General features: G+C 32.9%; 1 protein-coding gene across 4 annotated transcripts in view; it reads left to right on the top strand.

The window, feature by feature from the left end:
* Nucleotides 1–20,847, top strand: part of MIPOL1 (mirror-image polydactyly 1) — a 312,908-nt gene that overhangs the window by 267,797 nt on the left and 24,264 nt on the right. For 2 of the 4 annotated variants that reach the window (XM_053595275.1, XM_053595276.1), the window contains 2 exons: nt 3,282–3,512; nt 13,183–13,311. In XM_053595275.1, the coding sequence (XP_053451250.1) occupies nt 3,282–3,512; nt 13,183–13,267 (316 nt within the window). In that variant the 3' untranslated portion in view covers nt 13,268–13,311. Of the gene's footprint in view, nt 1–3,281; nt 3,517–13,182; nt 13,312–20,847 lie in introns of those variants that run through there. The other 2 variants (XM_053595277.1, XM_053595278.1) reach the window with 2 other exon arrangements.

Below are 20,847 nucleotides of genomic sequence, written 5' to 3'. Positions count from 1 at the left end.
TGTGTATCCCAGAACTTTCATAATGACCCACATATTCAGGTTCTTAAGGAATGTATTCTCATAAAATTGCCCTATGTACATGTAATATTAATGTGCAGGAATTGGGAAGTAAATTACAACGTGACATTGAAAAAACTGCAAATTGTTATTATAAGTTCTAAGAAAGAAAAGAGTATATACTATGAGACAGACTAACAAAGAGGCAACATCAAAATTTAGATTAAAGTCACAAAGGTTTATATGAGAAAGTGATATTTATATTGAGATTTAATGGATGAGTAGGAGTTTGTCAGGTAGAAACACGGAAGGAAAGGCATTCCCAGTAAATAAATGCCTTAAACAGGAAAAAGCCTGATGTACTTGAGAATCTGAGTGCCTGGCTAAACGGTAAGGAAGGAGGTAGAGAAGCCAGATATTGATACATGGCCTTGTAGACTACAGGAAATACGGGGGTGTTTCAAGTGCAGGGAGAAAGGATGTGGGTTCAAATTCTGGCTCTGCTGCATGTATGGGATTGATTAAGTTACTTCTCTTTGAATTTCTTCTTCAAGAACAAAGAAATATTAATAGGACTTTTCACATAGGTTGTGAGATTTAGTGAATTAAAATATATAACTTGTTATTTTTAGAAGTTGTTTTCTAAGCACAATTAAATGCTATTGCAAGTTTCCAGTGACTTTATCTTTTCATAAAAGATCCCTCAACTACTGCTTTCATTTGAGAAAGTCTTGAAGGTGATTAAAAGGTTTCCAAGGCGTTTTGAATGAGGAGTAGCTTTTTGAGCTTGAAAGTAAAAGTTCCAAAAGATGTTCATCTGAGAGAAAACTCAAAAACAGGTATAAATTTGCCCAAAAAAGATTAAATGAGAAGAGAGTAGGAAGTGAAGAATGACAAAGGAATTAAATCAGGATGCCATAATTTTAATACCGATGAGATACAAAAATGGAATCATTGATTCTTAATATTTAATTGGTTATGTAGTATACTGGTTAGTGTTTTAGACATGATGGACAAATACAGAATTCCTAAATTAAGCTGACCCACGGTGAGTTTTAAATGAGACCATATAGTATACATAAAGGGTGTCCATAAAGTTCGTGTACAATTTGCTATGTTAAACTATTTTTAAATTGCACACAAGGTTTATGTCCACCTTATATATATAGGGCTAAAATATAAATAAACGGAGTAGGAAGTAGGACACAAAAAGTAGTGCCATTAAAGAAATAATGATAAATTGGACTTCATTTAAATTAAGAACTTATGTTCATCAAAAGACAGCGTCGAAAGAATGAAATATCACAGCACCCATATTAGAATGACTAATGTCAGATGATGCCAAATTGGCATTAAGAGCAACTCAGACTCTCGTACATTGTTGATGGGAGTATAAATTGGTACAACCCTTTGCAAGACTGCAGCGTCTTCTTAATCTTCACATACATGTACCCTATGGGGAAATTCTACACCAGAAAGGAATACTTAGGTCCACCAAAAGACACATACAGGAGTATTCATAACAACAACAGTGGACTGGTTTAATAAGTTAAGAAATATGTGTGTAATAGAATATATCAGAGCAGTGAAAAACAATGATTTACATACAACAGTATGAATTTAATTAATCTCATATTGACCAAAGTAAGCCAGACACAAAACGTTCAAAAATGGGCAGTACTATGGGAGGCAGCAGTGCGAGGGGATTTTCTAAGTTTCAGCATTTATTTTGTATTTTATTCTTTACATTTTGTCAAACTCAATACTGTGCTCTTACAGTATAATGAACAATTAAAATGTAAGTAATATTTTAAATGTAAAGAACATAGGTAAATATCTTAAGGTTTTGTTTTTTGCTTTAATTTCTTACATGTATCTTTCAAGTAGATAAAGTGAACTGAAGAAAATTGCAAATTGATAAGAAGCAGAAAGTGTGAGAAGACATAGAATAGGAAAATGGGGAAGGGACAGAGTCCGTAAGCATGTGGGTTGGCAGAACTGAGACAGGAAATAGTTAAATTAATAACGTTGTGGAAAAACATGAAGGAAGATACTTTTTTGCACTCTACGAATGTGGCATTACCCACTATTGAAATTTTATATGTAGTAACCAAGTGACCAGAGTTTACAAACAGTCTCTATTCCTAGAAAATGATTCCCTTTGGTATGTTGACTGTCCTTCTTTTATGTCCATGATATTCTTATGGGACACCTTCTCCAAAGTAAGAACACTGTGCAGGCGTATTATAGGTAACTTAAACTAAAAAATAATAATTAGTTTGAACAGTTTTAAATAAAGTATCAGACTAGACAGATAGGAGGCCAGTGCTAAAGTTCACAGACTACCTTTTTGCAGGTTTAAGAATTATATTGCTTTCTTCCACATTATCAATCTGTATTTCATAGTTAGGTTGTTTTACTTTAAGTCTCCAATCGACATTTCCTTTGTATGCATATACTGAAATGATTTTATTTAATAAAAGAGAACATCTCCTATGTGGATTTTAAATTTCCCTTATTAAATATTTATATTTTCAAAATGTCTTTATTTAATTGAGTGAGGTGCTTAGTGCCATTTCAAAATAACCTCAGGTGGTAGGTGTAATGACATATCAAAGATTTGACCTTTAGCATTTTAGGATTCTATTTGTCTGCATTTCTTCTGCATTCATTTAGTCTTAATTTATATGCTGTTGCTCTATATAACATAATGAGTGCAGGTATTTGTTGTTAAGGTTAATTAACCAAAAATATATCTGAATATGTATTATTTCTGTGCAATCCGACTCATGATTTTAACTTTATTTACATCTCAGCTGCGACAAGTAGAAAAGGCTATGTCTAAGGCTCGTTGGTATTTGCATAAACCTCACTCATTACCATTAAGTACTTAGCAGAATAGACCCTGGATCTACTTAACCGACACCCACTCTTCTGTCTCTCACTTCTATGCAGTCAGCTTATTCTTTTACTCGCCTAGAGATACTTTATTTTCTAGTTCACTGTTTTAAAGATAATTGAATGAAGTAGTTACACTGATATAATGAAATTAACATCTTGCAGCATCTTTTTTGCATGTTTTGGCAGCAAAATTGTCTGGATAGCTTTTAACTGAGTAGCAGAGAAATGATCAATTATAATACTATGATATAAAAATTATTTTCATGGATTCACTTAAGCATTTTTTATTGAGTTTTAGACAATAGAGATGCTAAACGGAGCTTTTTGTGAAATAGTTCATTGATCAGCCTGCTTATTTTATCTTTATTTTTGTATTTTCTCAGTTTACACAATTCTTTATCTCAAGAAGAAAATCTGAAGGAGCAGTTTAACCATACCCTTACTACCTACGAAGAAGCTTTAAAAAACAGAGAGGTCATTGTTTCCATCACTCAGCAACAAAATGAGGAACTGGCTGCCCAACTGCAACAAGCTCTGACAGAGAAAGCAAACATGGAATTACAGCTCCAGGATGCGGTAGAGGCCTCCCAGGTGGCTAGTGAAAAAGTTCAGAAGTAAGTAAAATGTCCTGCATCATTTCCAAAACATAAAATAAAAAACACTTTCTTTTGGAAATGAACAATACATACTTTATTCATGCTATTAATAACTTAAGAGAAAAGTAGATTGAACAAAATGAACTTTTCTAGATTACATATCATATCCATATTTGAGGTCAAAAAGTCATTTTCTTGGGAATCATTGTTACTATTTAGAGCAAGCCATTTTATTTAATAACTGATCATCACATCACGGAGGCCATACTATTGAAATCACTTCATATTCCTAAGTTAATAGGCAAAGTTATTAGCAAGGGGAAGAGGCTGTCAAGTTTCCTCTGTACTCATTTAGCTTGGCAATAATCCTGCTTGAGTCAAGATTATCTGTGACCTTGTAGTCTAAGACCTCTAGATATATGGAATCCGGTACAGTGAAATTAATTTTCTTATGTTGTTCTTCTGAAATATCCAGCGCAGCTTTTCACAGTACATAATTGTATTTATTTTGAATGATCTTTACATTTTTATTAAAATTTAAATAAATCTGCATTATCAGTCAGTCCTCATAATAGCTAGCAAAGTATTAACAAATAAATTAACAGGCAAAGAATCCACTTGTTAATTTATGGGCGTTAAACATTATAGCAGAATTTTCTGAGGCAGTTTTCATGTAATAGACCCTTCTTTATGTCTTTTAACAGCATTACAGCATTCATAGACCTAATCACCTTCAATTTTTAAAACACATCTTTTTCTATAACATTTTTTTTCCAGTTTTGCAGTAGTGTTCTCTTCAATATTTCTTAGTTCCCAAACCTCTTAGTTGAAAATAAGTTATTTCATTTGCCAATATCCCTTAAACTGTATTTTGATTAATAGCTCATGATTAGGTCTGTAATAAAAACCATGTTAAAACAGTTTAGAAATTGTGCTTATATAAATCTTTACTACCAGCATACCTTGAAACTTTTGATTTATGTAAGTATTATATGTATTTGTAAAGATTAGGTTTATATTCAGTTAGAAACTATATCCATTTATTCATGGCATATATTAACATTATACATTAAGATCAGATAAAGATCATTATAAATCACAATCAGTAACTTTTGACAGTCAGAATCTGATTTACCTTTTTGCTCAAAATCTATAAATAGTTACAAATTTCAGGGTTTTCTTTATGTGTAATTCTTTAATTTCTGTACAATACTTAAATTTCCTAAAATAGCGGTTCCCAGAGACCAATTAGATTTTCAAAAAATCTTTGGAAATATTGTCAACCATTTATTTTTTATTCATTAGATTCCATCAACTATCATTGTTATTTTGTAAAAGAAAAACTTTTGTATACCAATAAGTAGAAATAACATCATCTCAGATAATTCTCTAAATTAAATAATTTTATCTGACAAATTCATTGTATCATCTTTAATTTTTACACTTAATCACAGTGTAAGTCAGGCTTTGATTCAGAACGTGTATCAAGACTTTGTAAATGGAATGGCATCAATGTATGGATCAGAATTTAAGCATAATACCTATGTCATTTACAAGAGTTAAATGTTAAATTTAAATGCTGCATCTTCTATTCTTGACTGATTTCCAACAATGAGATTTAAATGAAATATTGTCAGCTTTCCTTTTCATATTCAGTTCATTATATTTCATTTTTAATTGCCATTAGTTGGGCCAAGTGGATTTTCATTGCAGTTAATGTGGATATCAGCCTGTTTTATTGAATTTAAGAGGAAGGTCATCCTCTTAAAGGAAAGCAAGTTATAAGATTTTGTAACATTAGTTCCTAAACCTCTTAGTTGAGATATTAGTATTCGCCACATAATCTGAAATTAATTTTATTTTTTTGAAACAGGGATTCTCTCTATCGCCTGGGCTAGCTGGGACTACAGGCATGCATCAGCATATATGGCTAGTTTTTCTAGATTTTGTAGAGATGGAGTCTTTCTATGTTGCTCAGGCCCCAAGCAATCCCTACTTCAGCCTCCAAAGTGCTAGGATTATAGGCATGAGCCAGCGTGCCTGGCATGAAAATAATATTATAGCAAATATTTTAGAGTTATTTGAAAATATGTCAATATTCCAGGTAATTTAAAGTTTAATTTAAAAGGATTCGCATTACTCTTTTCTCCTCCAGATTTCTCGAATAACTGATTTGTATTCACTGTCTCTAAATTTTTCAATTCCCATTTACTCCTCTGCTACTGAATACACTATTACTAGTTCTTATCTTCTTAAGATAGCCAGTAATTTCCTAGCTACTAAATTCAGTGGACCATTTTTAACCAGTTATACAAGGAATATATGGTCATGGTAAAAAAATAAAATAAAATAAAAATGCTTACATATTTTCAGCACTATAGTATAGTGGTTTAAAAATTCAGGCTTCAATTCAGAACGTGTATGTGAACTTAGACATTTTATTTTAAACCTTTGTACTGACATAGACAATAATACTTAAAATTGTTGTGAGAATTAGATGAGATACAGCATGTAATACTTTTGGAACAATGCATGTTAAATAATCCCTCCTTCTCTTAGCACATCACTCCATAGTGCACTACGTCATCAATAGTGCTCTGCCTTTTTAAAAAGACTAAATGCCTTTGTATATACTGGACATTTTGCTTGGAAGCTTTTGCCCTTTTCCCCCATAAGAACCTTATTTATTTTCCTAAGAGAGTCAGTGTTGCATAGAGGACAGATGACTGGTTTGGCAGTCAAGTCAGACAGTCCCGGGTTTAAGTCCTTGCCTTCATACTTACTACCCAGGAGGTTTAGGGCAAATTACTTGATCTCTCTAAGCAAAAATTCTTCAGATACTAGACAATAATATTGACTTCACAGGAAGCATTCTAATGAGGAATAATTGGATAGCCCAGTGCAGAGCCAGTTACTGTTATAGGCAGACTATAAATTATATTATTAGTATCATCATAATCATCAATGTAGCAAGACGGATTCAATGTATCCTCTTTAGAAAGTCTTCTCTAACATCCCAGAAACTAAAATCACTCCCATCTGTGTGTTGTCATAGTATTTTGTGTTAAAAAAAAAAGTATTATTGGAAGTTTTTCAAGTCAGCAATATCGTCTCTTAGGTGAACCTGTTGTAACACAAAGGGAGTTATTTTGTTGTTTATCTGTTTATATGTCTTTCCTATTATACTATGAGTTCCTTGAGAGCAAGAACCAAGTCTTAGTCATTTTGTGCTCCTGTTTACATGATACATCATTCAAAACTTAGTATTTTTTAAATGAAGGATGGATATAGTAAGCTTATGTTCTGAAGTATGGAAATAATATAGATAATAAGATAGGACCATATAATCTCAAAATATTAATATTATTTTAGGACTTATTATGATTAACAAACACCCCAATGACAAACACAGTCAACCTTTAGAATATTTTTTCTACCTGAGCTATTTATTTTTATTTATTTTTTTTTTTGAGACAAAGTCTCACATTGTTGCCCTTGGTAGAGTGCTATGGAATCATAGCAACCTCAAACTCTTGGGCTCAAGTGATCCTCTTGCCTCAGCCTCCTGAGGACTAAGGCTAGTACTACTGGTGCCCACCACAACACCCGGTTATTTTTTTAGAGACAAGGTCTCACTCTTGCTTAGGCTGGTCTTGAACTCCTGAGCTCAGGTGATCCACCCACCTAGGCCTCCCAGAGTGCTAGAATTACAGGTGTAAACCACTGCGCCCTGCCACCAATGCTTCTTTTCTTTGGGGAAATTTCTCTAGCACCATTTTCCGTTACTACTTCTCTTACTATTCCTACTCCATTTCTTTAGGGAAATACATCTTCCAACTATCCCCAATTATTTCTGTATTTTACTTTTCTTTTATCGCTACACAGTTCCCAGGATGTCATCCATTTCTATAAGCTTCAAATAACTTCCAAATATTTATCTTAGTTCTCACTTATGTCCTGAGATCCAGTTTTATGTTTCCAAAATATTCTTCACTCCCCTGAAAATAAAGTTCTCCCTATTTTTATGTATTTCCCATCTTTTTTTTTTTTTTTTTTTGTAGAGACAGAGTTTCACTTTATGGCCCTAGGTAGAGTGCCATGGCATCACATAGCTCACAGCAACCTCCAACTCTTGGGCTTGAGCGATTCTCTTGCCTCAGCCTCCCAAGTAGCTGGGACTACAGGTGCCTGCCACAACACCCGACTATTTTTTGTTTTTGTTTTTGTTTTTGCAGTTCGGCCAGGGCCAGGTTTGAACCTGCCACCCTCGGTATATGGGGCCGGCACCCTACCTACTGAGCCACAGGTGCTGCCCTTATTTCCCATCTTAATTAATGGATTTCAGCAACTTTAGCCCTCTCCTTATTCCCTCATTCTTTTTTGCCTTTCACATTCACTTTGCCACCAATCCTTGTCCTTTCTCCCATTGTTCTAGTATCATTTCCTCCCATGGCCTCTAACACACTACCGTTGCACATGCTATTTCTTCTTTATTTCTTCTTTTTAGAACATACACCTCCATTTTATTGCATGGACAAATTTTTGTCCAGTTCAAATGTTGCTCCAACAGTGAAGCCTTCACTGGCTTCCTCTAGCTAATTGTTTCTTTATTTCATCTTTATTAGTACCTTACTAATCATCTAGATATTAAAATTGTTTTGTATATCTATTTCCTACCTACTCTCTCCTTCCTAAATTTTCCAAGACGTGGATAATATTCTGTTTACCTTTCTAACTTCCTCTCCTCCAAAAACTTAACGTAAATGCCTGCCATAAAGTAGGCACTCTATAAGCGCTTATTAACAAATTAACTAGAGTAATGTAGTAGTTTGAGACAGTAATGTAATAAAGTGAAAGCAAATAAGTTGGGCATACACAGGAAAATTTCTGGTATAGTCTGATCTGCTTTAGGTCCACGATGAAATCTTTTTCTCCGAAGCCAGTACCCAGAGCTTACCAGTTTCATACAAAGGTGTAGCTTTCTGTGGCTGGTCCTGCCTGCTTTCCCCCACTGTCACCACCAGATCTTTTGCTCTCCCACAAACTGGGAGCTCTTACTGACTATTGACCAGATTTTACCCTTCATTGTAACCTTTCACTTCCATGACGTTTCATGACACTTAAAAGACTTGAAATCTTTAGTGTTAGTAGGGAGAAACCATATACTATTGCTAATTGTAAAATTGTAAATATACTTTCTTTGAGATTCATAAAAATGTTTGTTTTTGTAAATATTTTAGCCTATAGGAATATTTCTGTAAAGAAAAGTCGTATAGACTTGCCATCCATGAGCTAGCCAGTATTTATAGGCAGATAATGCCTTAAAGTAAAAGTCAACAAATGGCAGACCTCTGTGCCCAAAAATAGCTTCTTGACCCAGCTGTCATAAAACCTAAACTTTTACCTGTAGAAAGCATTCCCTTGTGTTAAGCATTACTCTCTTTATATACTTCTATTGAAAAATTGTGCATGTTTGTGGATACAGATGATTTAGCTTTCAGATTGCTCTTTTCCTGATGCTGAATGCATTTGGTTTGGAAGGGAGAAGTTATATGGAGATAGAGGGAACTCAAGAGCAAGTAAGAACAAAGGAACTTTATAGGAAAACCTTCTCTAAATAGTTTCACCAACGACCATCTCTAATCCCCATTTATTCAAGAGAAAACTGATACACCAATCTATTGAACAATGTTTTCATCATGAGAGATTTAAAACTTTGTCATTCTTTATGCTGTACTTTAATTTCCATCTGTCTTTGCATCTATTGCTATGCTTCTTGGGGCCTAGAACAAAAGTTCCAAAGGACTTTTAAAAATACATTTTGCTATACTTAGCATGTCTAAGCTACACAGAGTTACTTAAAGTGAAAGTAATTACAACCAGACTTGCAAAGTTATAACTCTCAAAGATCTAGGTTTTACATTGAAATAACTTTGTCTCATATCATCTTTTCTGTGGGCCAGATTTGCAGTGGTATGATTCAAATTCCTTCACATATGGTAACTAAATAACAAATAGATAAGACAAATAAATATAGGCAAAATTATAAACTTTTAAACTTACTTTCAAAAAAAGATATACCAAATTTTCAAAAGTTTCTTTCCATACTTTTTAAAAATAGGTAATTTACTCAAAGTTTACTGGAGTTCTCATTAAAAATTTTCGTAACACAACTAAAATATCAAAAATTAGGTTAAAACGTTTCAATTGATATACTTTTAAAGTAATAAATTGCCTTTTGAAATATAGAGCACCCTGTATCTTTTGAGTGTTATTGACAGGGAGAAAAAAAAAAAGAACACTAAAGCTATCAAAGTCTTTCCTGCCCCTTGACCAAATACTGATTTCTATGAAGAAGTTGAAGTTACAAAGAAATTGTAAATTCTCAGCCTGGTTTCCCTGCTGATGAGTAAGAATTGTCTGTAGTTCTCTTAGAAGTGTCAAGGGAGTCACCATAGTGTCACACAAGGGTTCTTAGTGTAGAGCAAACATACTTTCCACAAACTCAGCTGCTTAATCTGTTTGCAGGTTGAATTATAAAACAGGATAGATGACTCTGGGTGCTGGGAAGGAGAACAGAGCATTTCCACAGTTTCTTGATTAAAAAACAAAAAGCCTACTATTTTCATCTAAAGATTTTACTAGACTTTTTAGTTTTATTGCTGGCTCTAGAATCTGATTTTAATCATAATGAAAAATAATTATACTAAAATGTTCTCAATTAGTACTGTCAAAGGTATAAGTTAATTTTTTCATAATTGCATTGTCTTTTTATTAAAATTATTCTGGCTATTGTTAATTTTACTTATGATATTTTTTCTAATGTAAATACTTATTGATCAAATCAAAGAATAAATTTCATAAATTCTTAAATAAGCATAAGGTATAAATCAATATTTAATATAATGTTCAAAGGAGACTTTGATTTATTAGTATTCTTAATAAGTGGGAGGACTTAAAACTTTTTGGGGAATCACTTTTTAAAATATCCTTTGTGTTTGAAATTTTAAAACTCTGTGAAATATGTTGTGTACCTCTGTAAATAATAGATTAACTAGTTAATTTATTTGTGATAATTTAGCTATAAATGCCTTCCCCAGTTCCTAATTAGCTTTGGGAGGCATCTTCTAAATGTAAATCTAATTAGATATAGTTTTGTTGTCCTTTATATATGGAAAATGAACTTACATGACACCTAAGCCATCATCATAAGATACACAGCATCTAAACAAGCTTAATTTTTATTCTTGGACGTGTGATATACTTTTAAAGAATTTAATATTCTGGGTTTGTGAATCATTGTTTTTAATGATTTTTAACTTATGAAATATAAGTCTTGTCATAGTCTGACAAACAAGTTCCAAAATGGCCAATTCTGTTATGTATTTGTATAGTAGATCACCTTTCTCATCTACTGAGTACATAAAGTAGGTTTCTTTAGAGATACTTTTATTATACACAGATACCTACCATGTCAACAGAGTCATAATTACATTCGATTTTTTTTTTTTAAATTAAAGTGTGTGAGCTCACATCAAGACTGTTAAGGAATATCTCACTTTGACATCAAGAAGAAACAGCTTTGGGGGGGTTTTTTGCAGTTTTTGGCTGGGGCCGGGTTTGAACCCTCCACCTCCGGTATATGGGGCCGGCGCCCTATTCCTTTGAGCCACAGGCACTGCTCAAGAAGAAACAGTTTTAATTGTCTGGCTCACTCTCTTATGGCAGGGAAGGATTAATGTAGCATTGTTAGGATTGGAGCCCAACCCAGAATTTGAGAAATTCTGAGGGAGTACAAAGTGTAGAGGCTAAAGAAGAAAAGGGGCTCTCTTCTCTTTCTAAACCTAAGACACTATATTTTCCCTGATAAGACAGATCCCTTTCATAGTTAAACTTAGAGAATGAATTTTAAAAGAGCTTGAAAGTAGGAACCAAAAAGTTAAATTAAAACGTGACTTCTTGTATTCAATCAATTTATTCATTTCAAAAGATAGCTTCTGATGAACTAGGATTGGGCTAGTGTATGTGTCAACATACTAGGGGAGCTAAACATGCTTTAGTTGAACACAAAAGAGAGGAAGGAAAGAAACAAGGACAAAACACTAACATACGGGAAATCATACTGTTTTGATTTAGGACTAAATAAAACACAGGAGTTTGGCTTTTGTTTTTTCATTTATTTCAATGTTGCTGTGATTTAAAAAGTAGGAGGTAGAGTTTTGGAGAAATTATAGAATCTCCTTCTGATAAGATGATCATGTACGTTTTAACTAAAAAAATATATACAACAGTTCTCATACCTCAGAGACTTTCACATGTGATTTTCACATGTATATTTATGTATGAAATGTAAGCTTTTGAGAATGATCTATGATATAGTAAGTTTTCTTTTCCTTGCTTCTGTTCTAAGCTGCAGTCATAGGCTTTCTTACTAACACTGTCAAGTACTCCTGGGTACTTCTAAGTTAAGAGTACTCATCCATATTACCTGAGAACAGTTAAGAATTGATAAAAATAAGATGTATAAAGTGATTTGAACTCTCTAAGAAAAGGTTTCTTAATGATACTAATTACTAGTGTACTTTGAAATAAAAGGAGAAAGGAAGCTATTGTAGAAATTAGCTTTTTAGAGGTTTTTGTCACTCCTGTGTGGATGTTGCTCAATCTCAGCATATGTGATACTTGATATAACTTACTCAGAACTTCCCCCTTTGTTTTCTCTATCTTAAACACGTATTTTGGATATATGCCACTACCTGCTTATATGGGGTTTATATATTCATATGTATTCATACATATTATATATTAATAAATCAGGCTCTGCTTTGCTTTTAGTATGTCTTTAGTATAGTCATCTGAAATCTGATTACACAGTTTTACAACTAACCTAAACAAATAGCTAAAACTTTCTTACTAGGTATAGATTTTATCCCCAAAATATAATTGGAAAGCCTCAACTGAACCTAAGAACAAGTAGAACTATACATTTCACTTGGATTCTAAGATTCCATGATTGATTATTTCTCCCTATTAGGTCAGGTACATATTGGGGCCTCAGTAAATTTATAGAATAAAAGAATCTTTTGCTTATTTCAGTGTAATTTTATCTGATATTGAAATCATAAACATTGTTCATACATGCACTTGATTCTTGATCATTCCCATTTAAAGAGAAAAAAGAATTATATAACCAAATTGAATATAATGGGAGCTCACATGTGTATTGTTTCTTTTTTAATTGTTGTATATTCTCAAACAATTCCACAGAGGCATTTTTTTCCCTTCAGTTCTTAATCTAAGTACAATGAAAAGAAATTCTATCACAGATTACTCTGTCAAGTGTTTCCATAGAGTAAATGTTAAAAAAAAAAAAAAAAACATCTCCGAAATTACGTAGTGAATGGTATTTTGGAACTTTCTAAATGAATTTTAATTTTTCGGTTGCTTTGGCATTTGTGCCATAAAAATTAATAGTTCTTGGAATATCATCATCATTTTGTTTTTTCCTTGCCACATATAATAGCATCCTAAAGTATATGTAAGCATGTTATTTCTCTTTATGTTATTATTTGTCATATCACAAGCTACATAATGGTAAAAATAACATAAAGCATATTGAATTTATTGAAACATCTTTGTTCTTAAAATTATCTGCCTTCTGAGCTGAGTTATGTGTATTTCACATTAGTCTTCCAGGAAGTTCTCCACTACTGACTCTCAGAGGGCCTGAATCTCAGAATGATGAGAGTAGCACAGTTCAAGAACAAGAATGAATCTCTGTATAATCACACCACAATGTGAGGTGACCCTAAGACAGAGAACTGACCAGATACACATATGGGTTTTAGGAAGACTTTCTGATGCTCTTTTCTTAACACAGCTGTGAGAAGAATGTGGCTAAGACCCAATAGTCATTCTTGAGTAGAGCTGGCAAAGGAAACCATGAGGAGAAGAGAATTTAACACATGGGTGTAAGAGAGTCCGGCTTCATTGATGCGATCTGAGGGGAATGCCTAATGACTGGAAGAATCAAACTTGGCAATGAAAACACAAAGCTCTTTTCATCAATTCAAACGCAGACTCTAAAGCTGCAGATGGTCACCTCCAGCCTTGTCTATTCAGTGTGGGGTTTTATAAAATGGCACTTTGGTGAATACTAATAGATCAAAACAAAGATTTAATAACGTAAAGATGTGGTGTTCATTTTTAAATGAGTATACAAGTCAATGTCTCAGAAAAGGATAAAAAGAGTACCTTTTATTTGTGGGTCTAAAGTCTTGTAGTTGTTTTTCAACTTAAAAAATAAATGACATCTTTAATGTACAGACTGTGTTTTATGAAGAACATTTTACATTATGAAAAAAGAGACTAAAATCAGGGTTTATATTTGTGTTTGCTGACTTCTTTGCTTCTGTTTTGAGGACTTTCAATTCATACTTGTTAATGTTATCCTTTAATATTTTTTGAAGCCCATTTAGTAGTATAAATTTATGTTTCCATTCCAAGGACGAATCAATATAATTAAAAATTTAGGTCAAACATTTTATACTATGAATAGAACTTTTTCCTTACCTTTTCAGAGAATGCAAAGAGACATTGTTTAGTTCAAAGGAAGCCTTTGAACTTTAATCTAGTCTTTAAATTACATTTTTGCTACTTTTCATTTGATTTTCTAAGATTTTAGAAATTAGTAACAATTGTTTATATATTAAAAGATAACCCATTGTATTCAACTTGTTACTTATGCTTGCATAGCTGAATATTACTTTAAATTAAAATATGGCATAGTTTTCTACAATAAACTTTCTTATACTTGATTAGTACTTTATAGTTGTAAAACTCAAGCTAAACTCCAAGAAATTAAGCTTTATTATCCAAAATAAACTTAAAATATGAACTTAACCTAATAATAGCCTTCTGCTATTTGTAAACTAAATATAATGATTAAGTCTGTTGTATTTCGTTAACACTTAACACTTTTATCTAGCAAGTTAATACTAACATATAATAAATTAATACATTAAGATTGAAAGTTACAGGAGAGACTACATAATATATAGTAAAAGTATCAATGAAGTAATAAGACCCTCACTGTCATTAATTAGGTATGTATAAATTATTAGATTTCTTAATCTCAATTTCTTCATCTGGAAGTTAGAGCTCATATACTTGTTTTACTTAAAAAACATAGCAATAAAGATCAAACGAATGCATGGCATAAAAATGCTTTGAAAAGTATCATGTGCTGAACAATTGTCAGCCATTGATTGTTTTTACTTATAATATATATTTTAAATTTAAAAAGGGTAATTATTCATTTGGAATCAGAAATATTGAGGGAGAAAAATAATATTCAGCCTCAGAGACAATGTAAGTACTATAACTTTTGAAAAAGAGATTCTTTACATAGATCTTAAAAACTGTAGTATAGAGTGTTTGGTACATTCTCATACCTTACTGGTGGAATGCAAAATGGCAAGAGTTTGCCAATATCTAGCAATACTACATATGCACTTACCCTTTGACTGAGGAAAGTCACTTCTAGGAATTATCCTGAATATGTTATCTCCAGGAAGAATTACAGTATTTTAAATCCGGGCACAGTGGCTCATCCTTATAATCCTAGCATTCTGGGAGGCCAAGGCGGGTGGATTGCTTGAGCTCAGGAGTTCGAGACCACCCTGAGCAAGAGCAAGAGCAAGACCCCGTCTCTGAAAACAGCTGGGCATTGTGGCCTGCAATCCTAGCTACTCAGGAGGCTGAGGCAAGAGAATCACTTGAGCCCAAGAGTTTGAGATTGCTGTGAGCTAGGGTCCTCAGCAGTCAACCCCGGGGCAACTGGGTGAGACTCTTGTCTCCAAAAAAAAAAAAAAGAAAAGAAAAGAAAGAAAAGAATTACATTATTTTTAATAGCAAATAAAAACAATCTGAATAGAGTAGTTTGTAGACTATGGCATGTTCACACTGTGGAGTACAATACGACCATAAAAACCAACAGGAAACTATCTGTGAACTGATATTGAGTGATTTCCAGAACATATTGCTTACTAAAGACAATTAAGTACTTATAATATCCTGCCTTTTGTGTGAGAAATAAGAATAAACAGAATGGGAAGGATAAACCAGAAGCTAATGAAAATGGTTATCTCTGGGCAGCACAGTGATAACCTGTCTCTACAAAATGTAAGAAAAATTAGTCGAGCTTGGTGGTGCACACCTATAGTCCCAGCTATGCGGGAGGCTAAGGCAAGAGGATGGTTTGAGCCCAGGAGTTCCAGCATACAGTGACATGTGATGATATTACTGCTCTGGCCTGGGTGACAAAGCAAAACCCTGTCTAAAAAAAAAACAGAAAAGGAAGAAAAAAAATGGTTCCATTTGGAGGTAGATGAAAAGGAGCTGCTAGCATGCAATGGGAGTGTAACTTTTCTAATTATGCCCTTTTAATAGTTTTGACTTTGACTTTTAAACCATGTAAATCTTTTACATGTTCAAAAATTAAATTTTAAAAGCCCTAAAAGTGACTATAAATTAAAATAAATATAACTAACTATATATCAAAATGATAAAACATTTAGAGAAAATGATTAATTCAGACATCTTTTGATCATCATACTCTATACATTGTTAGTGGCATATATTGTAAAAACAAAAAGAAATATGAAGAAATTTTAACCTTTGTTCAGTATATTCATAATAGTGCTATCAATATTAACATTTTGACTGTTTTATGTTTATTGTTGGATTGAGCAAATAAGTAAATAAATATTATTGGAAGCCAAGAGTTTATTTGTAAAATAAATGGCTTTAGGAAAAAAAACCTATAATGTTAAATTTGAATTAGAAATATTAATAAGAACTCATGGTTTAAAATGTTTTTTTTCTTAACTCTGTCTACTGAAAGGGGCCTAGAAGCAATAATAGACACACCTAGCATCCAGATTTTAGTTTCTAAATACCCTTTCCCATCAAAAAATATCAAAGCTTCTAGGTCTGAGTCAGAGAAAATACAGAGTAAGTCTGGGATATTTTTTTGTGCCAAGAAACAAGTAAGTGCTCAAAGACTGATAAGGTTGTAGAGAAAGGACAAGGAGCCAGCCTGAAAATGTTTCCATTGACCAAACTTGGGACAATTTATGGATCAAAAAAAGAACTGTATGTGATTGTACAATGTTGTACTCTATTTCTTAGACTCTGTAAATAAACATGCTCAATAAAAAGAGATGGAGAATGGAGAGGGAAAAGCGCTTTTGTACAGAAGAATGTTAGTTAATAAATGTAAACAGAATGATAGAATTAGGAAATCAACACTTTAAAACCCCTAGTCTAATCAATTCAAGCAAAGACCATCAATCATCCATATAATTAATTAAAAGAAGCTACTTTGGTACTAGAATCAGTAAGTCTAAATAGTTCAGAAGAACTTATTTCTAAACTTATTATACTAAAGAGTTTAGAGCTTAAAAATCAGAGTGAGTTTAGATATGGGAATTAATGATGTCACTTGCCTTTGAACAATATTTAGGGGGTTATTAAAATTTACTTGGAAATTTTTCTAACTCAGTTATTCTGTGCTTATTTAAATGATAACAGATTTTAATCATACAACCTTTAATCAAAATTCATCTTTTAAAGAAGCTCACTATAATGTAAAGATTTGCCTTAGAGACTTTTTCAGTATTGGATTAGGTACTATGATCCTTTCCTTTTCATGTTATATTATGGAGTTTATATACTAATTTTGATTTTGAAAACTAATTAAAATGTTACTTATCTTGATTACTGGGGGAGTTTTATACCCCCTTAAATTTTAATCATCTTTCACCTCACTCTGGTTCTCATCCTGAATACTCTATAATGGATATAAAAGACATTGCTAGAGGGGATAAAAGACACTCCTGATTTATCTGCATTCAGAATAACGCTGGTGATAACTCCCTACGTCAGTGGTTCTCAACTTTCCTAATGCTGCAACCCTTTAACATAGTTCCTCATGTTGTAGTGACCCCCAACCATAAAATTATTTTCATTGCTACTTCTTAACTGTAATTTTGCTTCTGTTATGAATGGTAATGTAAATATCTGATGTGCAGGATGGTCTTAGGCGACCCCTGTGAAAGGGTCGTTCGACCCCCAAAGGGGTCGCTACCCACAGGTTGAGAATCACTGCCCTAAGTTATCCTCGTTTATATGATTTCTGTGGAATGATGTTTCGTGTTCAGAAATGCAAGTGATACTATGGATACTATGGATCTGTGGTTCTTCCCACCTTGTGGAATTTGGCCACATTTTAAATTATATGATATCTAGAAAACCCTAACATTGTCAAAATTTCTGTATCTTACTTCACCAGTACATTCGCCACTTTTGTCAACCATTGCTTTCTTTCAATCTTCTTTCATTCTCTGTGTCGATCAGTTATCAGATCTATCAACAGAAGGGTCTTGATTGCATTCTGAACCCTTGTTGATTCAACATGAGAATGTATGGTTTTTACAAATCAGAGTTCAATCAGGTAGAGACAATGACTGCAATGATGCCGGCTTAATAAGTTGAATATGACTTTTACTTTGTAGGCGCATGGCTTAGTCTGAAATTTGAAGTTTCATTGATATATTATCTCTACTAGTCTCCCAAAGGATGTTGCCCGTCTTTTGAATTAAACTTGAATAAAGTTGATTTGTATTCCCTGTTAATCAAAATTTGAAATGTTGACATTGGAAAATTTCATTCAGTGCTAATTATATATGACTTTTATGAAAGTTAGGAAGGAATGAATCCTACATTTTAAAGTTTAGTATCAGCCTAAAGCCCTACGAAAACAATAGTGAGTAGCTTAATAAGCCACCTTAATAAGATACCTTAATAAAAGTAACCAGTTATTCTGGCTTGCTGCATTTCACTTGGCAGTATAAAAATCAGTGACTCACTTCCTTCCTCATTAATTGAAACTTTTCTGGGTTTAAAATGATCAAAACCTTAGAAATGTTAAAATAACATTTCCTAACCTTACTTAGCTCTTGAATCTCTTTAATACCAATATATATTCTCTGGGTAGTGTTCTAAACATATTTTTTGCATTGTTATGAGATAAAAGAAATTAATTTACATTGATTGTTTTGTTAATTTTATTTAAACACAACTTTTAATATTCATAATATGGAACATTATATAATGTTTGACTTCAGCTATGTAAGAAAAAGCATGATTTGTTAAATTTTACAATGGTATATTAAGTTTGGTTTAGGGCCGGAATATAAATAAGAAAGAAGATTAAAATTTAGTAACATTATGACATTAAATAACTGCTTATGAGATGATATTTAGAATTCTTAACATTTTGCTTTTAAAATGAAATAATAGAGATTTTTCAGCCTCCATTTGCTGGAATATTTCTGCAAATAGCACATTATGGGAGTTTTGGTCTTAATTCCAATATATAAAAAACCAAATTGAATATTATTATTTCAATATTTTCTCTCTTTAACTCTGTTTTTTAAGTAACGGCTATTTAATAAGCAATGTGTGTAGTATAATCAAGTGAACACAATTCACCATCTTAGTGAAGAGAATATTGAGGTGAATTAATGGATTTTGTGTTATGCCCCTCGTTTATTTGTATTTCAACATCAGTGTACTTTCTACTTTCTCTAAATATTCAGTGGTCCATAGGGATGGAAATTAAACAGTTTATAACTGTGAAAGAAACAGAAATTATGCTCAGAAACAACATGTTGGCCACCTATGTCCAACGAATATTCATCAACTCCCTCAGCGAATTGAGTGAGGAGCACGCTCTGCTGGTCTTTGCTTACGCTTCACTTTGCTCATTCATATACTCTCAAAAATCCTTAAGCTAGCCTATTTTAAAAGGCAAAAATCATTAACAATAATTTTGTAATTTGTCTTCAAAAATAGAACTCAAAACATAGGTATTGAAGTGGTGGCTCATACCTGTGATCCTGCCCCTTTGGGAGGCCAAGGTAGAAGGATCACTTGAGCTCAGGTGTTCAAGACCAGCCTGAGCAAGAGTGAAACCACTCTGTATTAAAAACAGAAAAATTAGCTAGGCATATGGTGTGCCTCTGTAGTCCCATCTACTCAGGAGGCTGAGGCAGGAGGATTGCTCAGAAGTTTGAGGTTGCTGTGAGCTATGATGCTGCTGCTGCACTTTTTCTTCCCCCAGAAGCAGAGGAAGACTGTCTCTAAAAAAGAAAAAACTCAGAACAGAGAACATTACTGCCACCTTAGGCTACATGAACTCCTACAAATTTTTTAAGTTACAGAATTAAAAAATAATGCTTTAGCTGATTTCATCATATAGTTCTGCTCAATGTTTTTACTCTTATCACTTTTAAAACATTTTATGTTTAAAAATACTCAATAATATTTTAAAATATTTTATTACATAATAATAATAAAAAACAAATACATGTATGAAAGTCAAGTAAATTACCTGCATTAGTTAAATTAGGATGTAAGTTATTGAAAGAAAGAAAAAAATTATTTGCTGGAAAATGTTGTTATATCATATTAAATAAATGTTAAATTTTTCTGTATACATCTTCAAATAAGAAAACATTTCAAAATGGTTTATTATGGAATAATTTTATAACTGAAATACTAAGTAAATATTTTTTCATCATGGACATAATGTACAACTCAAAAACCTAATTTGTTTGTATCTGTGGTGTTGCTAAATATTAGTCTTTGCTAGTCCAATTTACACCATTTATCTGTCCTATGCCGAACTTCTGATTTTGCACTCAAATATTCTACAGTTTACTGTTATATGGTATGAGCCTCAGAGCTAGCCGTTCCAGTTTCTGAGCATGGTTATTATATTCTATAACTTGTAAATCAATAAAACCTTATTGTAATGTACAAACTCCCATCTCTGTGAAGCATTTACAAGCAAACTGTAAGAGAAGACATGAGTCCAAAAGGTATTAAAAAGGTATGTTGTGATTATTTTGACTCTGAAAACATTTGACTTTCATGGAGTACATCATTTATTCTGTAGTTTAAATTGGTTGTAGTATTGCTCATATTTTCTGAATAATAATTCATTTCCTGTGAATGGTAAACAATAAAAGTGCATATATCCAGCTTGGCACCCGTAGCACAGTGGTTACGGCGCCAGCCACATATACCGAGGCTGGCGGGTTCGAACCCAGCCCAGGCCAGCTAAGCAACAATGACAACTGCAACAGAAAAATGGCCAGGCATTGGGGTGGGCAACTGTAGTCCCAGCTGCTTGGGAGGCTGAGGCAAGAGACCTTGTTGCTGGGACCCAAAAGTTCGAGGTTGCTGTGAGCTATGATGCCACAGTACTCTATTGAGGTCAACATAG

This window comes from Nycticebus coucang, chromosome 6 (genome assembly GCF_027406575.1).
Source record: "Nycticebus coucang isolate mNycCou1 chromosome 6, mNycCou1.pri, whole genome shotgun sequence".
Classification (NCBI taxonomy): Eukaryota; Metazoa; Chordata; class Mammalia; order Primates; family Lorisidae; genus Nycticebus; species Nycticebus coucang.
This window is presented reverse-complemented; position numbering and strand designations above follow the sequence as displayed.